The following is a 12,062-nucleotide window of genomic DNA, read 5'->3' as shown; positions in this document are numbered from 1 at the left end:
GACAGTCCTGATAGTCACAAAACCAGATAGCCAAGAAAAATGAGGCAGTTCAACTAGACATGGTTTCTACCATAATCCCCCGACCATAATCCTACCTACCTATCACCTCCCAAATTTCACTTTATCTTACTTTCAACCAAAAACGGTCAATTTAAAAACAAAACGAAAGATATTCACACTCTAATCCCATCTCTGGGTGGACATGATCATTATCTGGAGTGTTTCAAAATGGAATGTACAATGTCAACGAGGCTTAAACTCAAATACGCGAGAGCTTCTCTGAATCTGACCTCACGGGTCCCTTTAGGTTCCTTTTATCATGAATAAGAAATGACTCCCTCTTTGCCAGTGGAACATGAGACAGATTAATGGTTGTTTGGTAAGAGTTATTTATGATACTTCTTGCCAACCCTGAACTTACTTAAAATTCATGTTAGATACAGAAAATCAAATGCATTATTTATGTAAATGTATTTTATGATATTCATGAGCATGAATGCTGAAGTTAACATTACAAAGAGCTTTCATATTAACCCTTTTTTTCATTGATTAACCTTCTAAAAGGGCTAGTGATTTTCCATTTGAGATTATTATCCCTAGAGCCCAAATCCTATTCGATAATTAAAAGAACATCTACTTACTTAAGTATTAAAATAAGAAATAAAACTCTAGGATTTAATGAAAATATCTAATCTCTCCAATTGAGAAGTCTGATTTTCACAACTCTGAAATTCTCTCATGAAAAGTCTCAATGGTAGGGTTTTGGGCCAATTCTCTGGGAGTAGCTAATTACATGCAAGGAGATACATAGGTTATTAGATATCTGTGAGACTATTAGGTCAATCTACATGATGATTCATCTCTAAATACACTTTAAATGACCTATTATCTTTTCTACTCTTCGAGTAGCATAAAATATCTCTAAGTATACCACAGTCAAGAAAAGCAACATTTTAGAGATTCTAGAAAACTTTGACAGCCGCAATGATGATGAACTCCACCAACTATCAAGACCCGTGAAACTCTTAAAGTGAAAATAAGTTCCCACCACAAAATATTTCTGAAAGCTGCTCAACTTACATTCAGGGCTCTCTCTTCCATAAGAGAAACATACTCTTACATAAGAGAAAATGCAAGAAAATTTCTATTGGGAAAGAATTTCTCCTGAAATTCTTCTACTGTAAAGGTCATGGTAGGTAGCATGAAGGATACTAAAAGTATTAAAAGACATAGCCCCTATCTTCAAAGAGCTTATAATCCACAGGGTAGACAGCCCAGAGAAACAAATAAGTACAATGAAACAGCATGTGGTAATCCACAAAAGGGATGCAAGCAAGGAGCCATAGGAGTTCCCAGGGGAAAAGATGGCTTCAGGTTCACAGATGAAGGAAGATATATATTTTTTTTAAGAGGAAGTGACATTTGAATTGCACATGAAAATGGCAGAATCTACAGAAAAATTTGGTTGGGTCAAGAGGGAGAGCATTCCGGAGATGGTTTACACCAACACCACAAAGGCAGGAAAAGCACAAAGCCCTCAGAGAAAAAAGTGAACAATTCTGGTTGGCCAGTTGAGGGTGTACATGAGGGGATGGTATGTGGGAGAGGTGAGAAGGGAACCGGGCTGGTCATAGAGGACCTGAAACATCCAACAAGGAATGGAAGCAAGCACAGGGGCACCATGCAGCCATCAAAACAGGGTGAAAGGGAAAATTGTTTAGGACCATGTGCCTTAAAAATTACAGTGTGACGATTTATGAGGAATGCTTTAGGTGAGAGATACTACAGATTTAAACTAAGATAAGGAGAAGAACAAGGACAGATTACATGACAGAATGAGACCTGACCAGATTTGATCACTGAATAGAAAGGAAGGCAAAAAGAAGGTGAGAAGCAATGCTGGTCCTAAAATTTCCAGGCTCAGTAGTTGAATCACAGATATAATTAACAGACAGAACAATGGTGAAAGGAGGTTCCAGTCTGTAAAGATAACAAAATATTCATTTGGGGGAAATGTTCAGTTTGGGGCAACCCGGGTCAGCCTGCTGGAGATGTCTGGTGTCATATGAAATGGGGATGGGTAGTTCTAGAAAGAGGTCAGGGTGTAGATATGGAGTTGGTAGTGTGGCCAAAGTGCTGAGAGCTGAAAGCATGGATAAGATGAGCAAGGTGAAGCCTAAAGAACTGGAAGAGGATGCACCATGAGAACAAACCTTGGGGAGCTCAAACATGTTGGCCTCAGTGTACAGAAGACAGGCGATGCTATGATGAACTTTCAGGTTGCACAAGAAATGGAAAGCCCTCTAATTCAGGAGGTTTTCTGGATGCACCAACAGCTCCCTTACAAAAGCTCTCTCAGAACCCATCTGTACTTCCCAAAATGCAACCCCTCTGAGAAACTCCCCAATCACCCTAATCAGAAACTAACCCTCTATCCCAACCCAGGAATGTCGATCCAGGTTTACATCATTTTAAAGCTGTGGACATATACCCTTGTGCCATGATCATTTATACAATGTCAGTCTCTCTGTCCCCTTCTCCAGCTGCATTTCTACCTCACCCCACCACTCTACTACCTCCCTGCATCCAGGGTGGTAGAGGATGGATTCTACACGGCTGAGACTCAGGTCCAGCGGGGCCCACGCTCTCTCCATGATCCATGTTCATTGTCACCCGCCCCTTCAGGACCCAGGAAAACCGGAGAGGGAGAGTTGTAGCTAAGCCAAAGTCATCCAGGAAACACTAAGTTCTTAGAGAATCACTGAAAAGTGTCCTAAATACAGCATGTTTTGGTCACTGTGGACACTGTTCAGACATTTCATACACACGAGTATCTAAAAATATAAGCCGTACACTTCCAAAGAGCTCCTTATTATAGTCATGCTTCAGATTTTGAGACATCTATTGTGCCACATTGTAATTCCTAATGACTGTGGTATTCCTAAAATGAATCCTATGTGCATGTATTGTTTGAAGAAAGGCCAATGTTCCAAGAAGGAACATAAGAGAAAATGCAAGAAAATTTCTATTGGGAAAGAATTTCTCCTGAAATTCTTCTACTGTAAAGGTCATGGTAGGTAGCATGAAGGATACTAAAAGTATTAAAAGACATAGCCCCTATCTTCAAAGAGCTTATAATCCACAGGGTAGACAGCCTGGCTCACTTGGTTGAGGCTGTCCTCTGCTTATGTCATGATCCCAGGGTGCTGGGTTCCAGCCCCACATCAGGATCCCAGCTCAGCAGGGAGTCTGCTTCTCCCTCTGCCTCTCCCTTTGCCCCTCCCCCTTGCTCATGTGCTCCTTCTCTCTCAAATAAATAAAATCTTAAAAAAAAAGATTTTGGATACTAACCCTTTATCAGGTAAGTCATCTGCAAATATTTTCTCTCATTCTGTAAGCTGCCTTTTAGTTTTTTTATTGTTTCCTTTAGTGTGCAGAAGCTTTTCATCTTGAGGAAGTCCCAATAGTTCAGTTTTGCTTCTGTTTCCCTTGCCTCCAGAGACATACCTAGTAAGAAGTTGCTATGGCTGAGGTCAAAGAGGTTGCTGCCTGTGTTATCCTCTAGGATTTTGATGGATTCCTGTCTCACATTTAAATCTCTTAACTATCTTGAATTTATTTTTGTGGATGGTATAAGAAAGTGGTCCAGTTTCATCCTTCTGCATGTGGCTGTCCAATATTCCCAGCATTATTTGTTGAAGAGACTGTCTTTTTTTCATTGGATATTCTTTTCTGCTTTGTTGAAGATTTTCACCATCTAGGTGAGGGTCCATTTCTGGGTTTTCTATTCTGTTCCATTGATCTCTGTGTCTATTTTTGTGCCAGTACCATACTGTCTTTTTTTTTTTTTTTCCATACTGTCTTGATAAGTAGCAGCTTTGTAATGTAGCTTGAAGTCTGGAACCGTGATGCCTCCAGCCTTGTCTTTTTTTTCTTTTTTAAATATTTATTTATTTATTTTAGAGGGAACATGAGCAGGGGGATGTGCAGAGAGAAGGGGATAGAAGAAGACCCTGCAACTGAGCACAGAGCCTGACATGGGGCTCAATCCCACAAGCCTGAGATCATAACCTGGCCGAAATCAAGAGTCAGACACTTAACTGATTGCGCCACCCAGGTGTCCCTCCTTTTCTTTTTCAAGATTGCTTTGGCTATTTGGGGTCTTTTGTGGTTCATACAAATTTTAGGATTGTCTGCTCTAGCTCTGTGAAATATTCTGGTGGTATTTCAATAGGGATTGCATTAAAAGTGTAGATTGCTCTGGGTAATATAGATATCTTAACAATGTTTGTTCTTCCAATCCCTGAGCATGGAATGCTTTTTCCAATTCTTTGTGTCCTCTTCAATTTCTTTCATAAGTGCTTTATAGTTTTCAGGGTACAGATCTTTTACGTCTTTGGTTAGGCTGATTCCTAGATATCTTACACGTTTTTGGTGTGAATACCTATTACTTTTAATATGAAGTCTTTACAGCAGGAGTTGTTTTCCCTGGCACATTATGGCTCTTGTCTCTCAGGGTGCTCAGTATCCCTCTCTGGTGTCCTCTGAAGCAGAGCTGAGAGAAATGCCCTAAGTACACCTGGAATTATTCTGTCCACACCTGTCAGCTCTTCTTTAGCAAAAGCTGCTGCCATGGGAACAAAGCTCAATTCACCTTGAAATTATTAATTTTTTAAGAAATCAAGATGTTAGCATCTTCCTTGGAAAGATATATACCATGTGAGGTTTTTCTGTTTGTTTGTTTGTTTTGTTTTAGTTTGTTTTGTTTTAAATCACTCATGGTCCCTCTAAAAGAGAAACCTGCCACTGGGAATTTTACTACTAAAAACTATGACAGATAGTTGCTCCTCTATTTAAAAATTTTCAGACTGTCGGGGCGCCTGGGTGGCTCGGTGGGTTAAAGCCGCTGCCTTCGGCTCAGGTCGTGATCCCAGGGTCCTAGGATCGAGCCCCGAGTCGGGCTCTCTGCTCGGCGGGGAGCCTGCTTCCCTTCCTCTCTCTCTCTGCCTGCCTCTGCCTTACTTGTGGTCTCTGTCTGTCAAATAAATAAATAAAAAAAAATCTTAAAAAAAAAATAAAATAAAAAATAAAAATTTTCAGACTGTCAATACACACACACACACACATCTAAAACTAGGAGTTCCACATTTGTAAGAAGTTCTTTATTGTAGTCACATTTCAGATTTTGAGACATCTACTGTGCCATGATGGAATCCGTAATAACAAGCGTATTCCTCATATGAATCCTGTGTGAAAGCAGGTCAGAGACGCAGCATATTGAGGAAACCAAGTGAGTAAAAAACCTCTCAGAAACTGCCTACAAACACATCCAGATATTATGTAATGTACTACTTTGAGGAATAACTAGGTAGACCAAAATTTAGAACCGCCAAAGTACAAATGTGGCACACATCAGCTCTCTAAACCCAAGAAAGACTAAAAAGCAAGCTCAGAGAAAGGAAATTTAAAAATCAACCTCACTCTCAAATTCTACCCTCGCACCCTATCCTGCTCTCTGTCTCTTTCCATTACTACTTCAGCCTGCTTCAACTACGTAATCCCTCCCAAACAGCCCTGCACATGAAAACCTCTAAGACTTCCCCAGCCTTCCGGCAAGTTCTTGCTAACCAGCATCTGAGATGTTATGGCTTCAGATCCAATAACAATGACTTTGAAGTTGACAGGTTGAGATGGGCTTTGGTCATCAAAGGCTCAGCTAAATGGGGCAGCCTCCAGATCTTCTTTAGAAACAGTGGCTGTTTGTGATTTACTCTGAGACTATTAATTCATATAACTTACAATATCAGTCTCAGGAACCAGGCCTAGAGTAGCATCTTTCAACTAAAGGGGACCTTTCTGGGCACAGAGTGAAGAAGTTCAGCTGTGCCTTTTTAAAATTTTCAACATCATTTGGTTAACTTTTAGAAGTCCAGCCAAGTGTTCCACAAAATGAAGGCATTACAGGTAATCCCAGGTAACTAAAAGGATTCTCACCACCACTAATTAATACATGTTTCATGTAGCACCTGATTTGGATCTTTCTTTGACTTATGTAGAATCCATGGAACAAAGGGCTCCTGGAATCAGTCCCTGGATAAGTCATTTTCTATATTTAAACGTCCTTTTCTAGCACGTCAACTCCTCGTAACTGGAAAAGGATAGGGCCAAACAGCTTTTTTTTCTTCAGTAGATTATTTTCTAAAATCCTAACAATGGTAGATTAAAATAGCTAAATCAAATCTTTCATACACAAAGAAATGAAACTATTAGACCCGCATGCCCGTCCACCTGCCCCAGGACTGCCAGAGGGGCGTATCCCACAGGGGAGCAGCGCCCCGCCCACTTACGGTTGGCCAGCCGGCTCTGCTCAGGCTGTGCGCTGTCCACAGACTGGGTGCTGGAGACCGAAGACACGCTGGAGCTCCGCACAAAGCCAAACGCCGCCAGCTTGGCTGCGGGGAGACGTGAGTATCCGGGAGGACGAAGTCCAGATTTGGGTAGATTGGATTTTGCAGCATTTGAACCGGAGGCTTTCTTTAAATCCGCTATAGTGAACGAAAACCAAGCCAAACAAACAAAATGAGTTGACAACAAGATAGAGAATACAAGGACAGTGAATATTAATATGGCTCTATCATAAACAGGCCACAATTAATCTTGTAGGATGTGCTTAAGCACATTCACAAACACACCTTTATGAGAAAGGCCCCTCACAGTGAGAGCTTCACGGAACTCAAATAGAAGGAGAGGCAGCAGGCAGGTGAGACAAGAACAGACAGCTAGTCCTATGATATGACCATAAATAAAGGTATACAGTGCTTAGGAAGCTGAATGGAATGAACACTTACTGTTGCACGTTACCCTAGAACTGTGAAATTGACATACATCTTGAAATCTGACATGCAGTGGGCAAAGAGCACCTTCGTGGCAACTATTCGTCAGGAATTTTAAACAGTATGTGATAATTCATGGAAGTATGTACAAAGAATCTTTTGCTAACATTTTGTTGGTTGTAAGAATGAGGTGGGCACAGACTGCAGAGCTCTTGGGGTTGAAATCCAGTCTCTGTCATTTTCTAGCCACATAACCTTGGGGAGTTCACCCAACACTTTAGAACTACAGTTTCCTCCCACAGAAGGACTGGAGATGATAAAACTGGCCTCAAAGGTGAAATATAAATATTATTGCTTGTAACAGAACTTTATAGATGCTCCAATTAGTGTTAGTTTTTTTCTCTTTTCTCCATGATCTGTTTTTGTGTTAAACTAAAATTCAAAAAATAAGCTAAACTTCAAAATTAGTTCTCAGATATGTGCAAAGCCAGCTAATTTTGAAATAATAAAACATCATGCTATAAATCTACCATCTCAGCATGATGATATCCAAATTGGGCTCTGTTCATGGCCACTGCAATGATCATCTCCACACTATAAGAAGACTTTCAATATCAGACAGAACCAGGATGTTATCACACACAAATGCTCTTTAATATTCCTTAAAAGGAAAAAGAGTCAAACGTCCTAATATTCTGTATAATTGTCCCAGTCAAGCCATTTAGCAACTTTCACCTGCACTATTTACTATGAGTGCTGATATACAGACCCTTCAGGAATGTTCCTCATTCTTTATTATGTACTGAAAGATTAACCAGGTTGCAGAATAATAATTAAAAAAAACATTTCTTTTAAAAAATTGATTTCTAAAAATCAATGAGGAATCTACATTAGAAATAAATCTATGTATGAAAATCCATGGAGAACCAATAGAGGCCAGTCTGGTCCAATGGTGCCTCTTCCTCTACAGGAGTCCCCCTAGGAGTGAGGCTGTAGCCAGTTGTATACCCAGATAAAAGCAGAATATGCACAATTATGGTGTCCTGACTTCTGGGTCAGGACTAGGAAGAGGAGGAATCAGATGAGTGCAGAGGGAAGAGGGAACAGGGATCTGGGGTTGTAATATTCCCAATTCAGTTCTGTTTTTCTGCTTGGGAAAAATGTTCAAATATGATAAGAAATAATCACTGTTTAATAAGTAGTAATGGCCCTTCTGTAGCAGCAATTAAATGTCAGGTCAATGCCTTCAATTGCTGTTCTATCATTTTGCATACTCTGAGATGAGATCCCCAGGACAATGAAAGTGTCCCCATATATCAGATACATTTTTACAATAAATTTATACCAATGCAATTTTGGATTGCATTTGTATATCAGTAAAACAGATGTTAAACAGTCATATGTGATTTCAATAATCATGTATAATAATCATTTCATCATGTTTTGATACTAACTTCAGTTATAGAGGAAAAGAGTATAACTTCTTTCCAAACCCAGTTAATCAATAACTGATTTAAAATGACACAAAATCAAGTGAGAAGAATATGAATAGATTTTTTTTTCTAGAAAACTCATATTTCAAAATGAAGGAAAGATCACAATTCCTAATAGGATACCTTGGCCTATAATAAACATTCATTTACTATTTATTTAAGAATGAAAGCTAGACACTCCTGGGTGGCTCAGTCAGTTGAGCATCCACCTCTTGATTTTGGCTCAGGATATGATCTCAGGGATGTGGGATCAAGCTCTGCATAGGGCTTCCATGCTCAGCCAGGATTCTGCTTAAGATTCTTTCCCTTTCCCTCTACTCCTGCCCCAGCTTAGGCACTTGTACATGTGGAGTCTCTCTCATAAATAAACAAACAAATAAATAAATTATTAAACAAAATGAAAACTAAGATTATTAAATCATTACTTAAGACAATAAAGGCACTGAAAATATTCAAAGAGGAATTTATTCTATCCTACCCTTACTTACATTTAATGATCGCTCATTTCATCGGTAGAAAGATAGCCTGAACATGTAGAGAGGGATCTCAACAACACAAGAACCCAAGTAGACAAGAAACTCAAGTAGACAAGACGCTTCCCAAGAAAGTGTCTAAGGGAGTTCTGGGCTTTCACTTTCCCTTTTATTTTTTAATATATTATTTATTTGACACACAGAGAGAGATTACAAGTAGGCAGAGAGAGGGGGGTAAGCAGGCTCCCTGCTGAGCAGAGAGCCCAATGTGGGGCTCAATCTCAGGACCCCAAGATCATGACCAGAGCCAAAGGCAGAGGCTTAAGCCACTGAACCACCCAGGTATCCCCCATCTTTCCCTTTTATTAAAGGCACATATTGTGAATGTGTGTTTGTGTGTGTGTGTGTGTGTGTGTGTGTGTGTGTAGGAGTATGTCTTACCCCAAGTGCCTACATAATTTTTCTATATTTAATGTAATCCATACATCAAATTACTATCCACTGGCCTCTCATTCTACAGATACATCTCACAAATAGTTTACATACCTTCAGGGTTTGGAAGAACAGGTCTCATTCTTTGGAAACCATCAGTGCCTAGCACAGCGGTTTTGACAAATTATTCAATCAAATTAAGCTAAATCTGCAGTAGCCAAGCTACATGACACTAATATAGCCTGCTCTGTGAGTTGAGTACCTCCACTGGTCTCTCCTGAATGAGAACTATGCTGGAATGGGGCTCTAAACTTCGCTTTCTAAACAAGCACCTCCATCATTCTCATTGAGGTAACCCATGAAGCACACTTAGGGGTGACGATGTCAACAGAAGATACCGTATCAACCTGGAAGAGGTGCTCTTCATTACATATGGCGGCTCTGACTGAATGTGCCTTAATTTAATCTTAGTTTCTCATAAAAGGAATTTACTTATAAAAATGTGTACTTTACTATTTCTAAAGAGCAGCATGTCAGAAGAATATATTTTTTTCAAGTATGTAGTGTCCTTGGACGATTCAAGAATACTGTCTTTGATGGAAATAGCATATCAAAGTGCAAAATAAGCCCTCAATAAACAAATGATAACAATTAATGTTAAAGAAAACTGAGCAGACACATAAGAGAGTCATCTTCCACAATGATGGCATGAGAAGCTGAGAAGCTTCATGGACACTTTCTCCAGTGAAACAACCATAATTAGTAAAAAAAAAAAAAATATTTAAAAAAAACACCACCGGGGCGCCTGGGTGGCTCAGTGGGTTAAGCCGCTGCCTTCGGCTCAGGTCATGATCCCAGGTCCTGGGTTCGAGCCCCACATCGGGCTTTCTGCTCAGCGGGGAGCCTGCTTCCTCCTCTCTCTCTGCCTGCCTCTCTGCTTACTTGTGATTTCTCTCTGTCAAATAAATAAATAAATAAAAAAATCTTAAAAAAAAAAAAACACCACCATTTAAAGGTTCTAGAAATTGTTCTAAGGGTGTATAGCAAATAAAGAAACATTTATATATGAAAATCTACTAAATCTCAGTATGAACAGTCAGATTGGATGACCCTTGAGCCTGACCCACTCCTTTCCTCCTCTGTAACCTTGTCCATCTCAGCATGATGAAAGCTCTGCTCTGCATGGCTGGGACAAAGGCCACAGCATTCCTCTCTCCCTGGTTAAGAGCTACCATATCTCACTGGGAGAGGCAGGCCACCACCATTTCCCTTCCCTATGCCCTCCCACCAGGTCCACGTTGCAGAGACTAAATGACATGGAAGCAAAAGGCTAAGAGGTTGGGGTCCTTTCCTTCACTCCAGCCCCAAGTAAAAGGACAGAGGCACAGCAACCAAAAAAATACTGGGGCCCTAATCACTGTTGCTCTGGCTCACTTGCAGGGTAGGGGTTCAATATCAGGAGAGGTAAAGGGAGAAGGACAGAAGCTAGTGCCCCGGCTTAGCACCCACCTGTAAATCAGGACTGGCACTCCTAGAGCAGCAGACCATTGTCCCCACCACACTCCCCCAGCAGAGTCATAACTAAGTGATTTTCCCAAAGGCTGAGATAGGCCATAAGAGCAAAAATCACTGCAGCGCTCTATAGTGTCCATATTAAAAAAGAAGAAAGATGTCACATCAATAAAATAATCTTCCATCTAAAGACACTGAAGAAAGAAGAGCAAACTAAATGTAAGCTGAAGGAAGGAAATAGTAAATATTACAATGGTAATAAACACAACAAAATAGAAAAATAAAAGAGAAATTCAACAAAATCTAATTTGGCTTTTAGAATGATCAACAATGTTGACAAACCTTTAGTTACATTGATCAAGTAAAAAGGAAAGAAGACTCAACTTGTTAAATGAGGAATGAAAGAAAGGACATCACTACTAATCTTACAAAACTAAAAAGAATTATAAGGGAATATTATGAACAACCTAGTGAAATGAACATGCTCCAGAAAAAACACAAAGAAAAAAAAGATACAGAAAATCTGAATATACTTACAGCAAAGAAATTGAATTACTAATCTAAAAATTTCCTCCAAAAAAAAAAAAAAAATCCCAGACCCAAATGTCATCAATAGAGAATTTTATCAAGCATTTAAGGAATTTGTACCCGTTCTTCACAAATTATTCCAGGGAGGATGGGGAAGGTAGAGAGAGAAATACTTCCAAACTCATTCTGAGACCACTGTTACTTGATAACCAAATCAGACAAAAATATCATGAAAAAAAGAAAATGCTTACAGATGCAAAATTCTCACCAAAGTATAGCAAACTGAAACCAGTTACATATAAAAATCAGTTACATACCATAACCGAGTGAGATTTATCCCCAGAATGAAAGACTGGTTCAACATGGAAATCGGCAGACTATGTCACATGAAGAGAACAAAGAAGAATCACATGATCATCTCAGTAGATGCAGACACGTCACTTGAAAACTTCCAAGAACATTTCATGACAAAATGTTGAACAAACTAGAAATAATAGAAAAATGTCCTCAACTTGATAAGGGGATGGAAAAAAAAATCCACAGCTAATATCGTAGTCAATGGAAAAAGAACAAATGCTTCCCCCATTGATCAGGAACAAGCCAAGGATGTCTGCTCTCATCACTTCTACTCAGTATTTTATGGAAAGTTTTAATCAGGACAATTGGGCAAGAAAATTAAAAGGCATGCAGGTTGGAAACAAGAAGCAAAACTTCATCTGTAGATCACACAATCCTGAATACAGAAAACCCTATGAAATCTACTAAAACCTTATAATAAATGAGTTCAATAT

General features: G+C 39.5%; 1 protein-coding gene across 2 annotated transcripts in view; it reads right to left on the bottom strand.

Annotated features, from left to right (window-relative positions):
- The window catches only part of MTUS2 (microtubule associated scaffold protein 2), a 589,185-nt gene that overhangs the window by 321,485 nt on the left and 255,638 nt on the right, over positions 1-12,062 (bottom strand). For both annotated transcript variants that reach the window (XM_047723045.1, XM_047723044.1), the window contains exon 5: positions 6,348-6,545. In XM_047723045.1, coding sequence (XP_047579001.1) covers positions 6,348-6,545 — 198 coding nt within the window. The remainder of the gene's footprint in view (positions 1-6,347; positions 6,546-12,062) is intronic.

Source organism: Lutra lutra, chromosome 3, assembly GCF_902655055.1.
Source record: "Lutra lutra chromosome 3, mLutLut1.2, whole genome shotgun sequence".
Taxonomy (NCBI): domain Eukaryota; kingdom Metazoa; phylum Chordata; class Mammalia; order Carnivora; family Mustelidae; genus Lutra; species Lutra lutra.
Note: the sequence above shows the minus strand (reverse complement) of the source record. Positions and strands in the feature narration are given on the sequence as shown.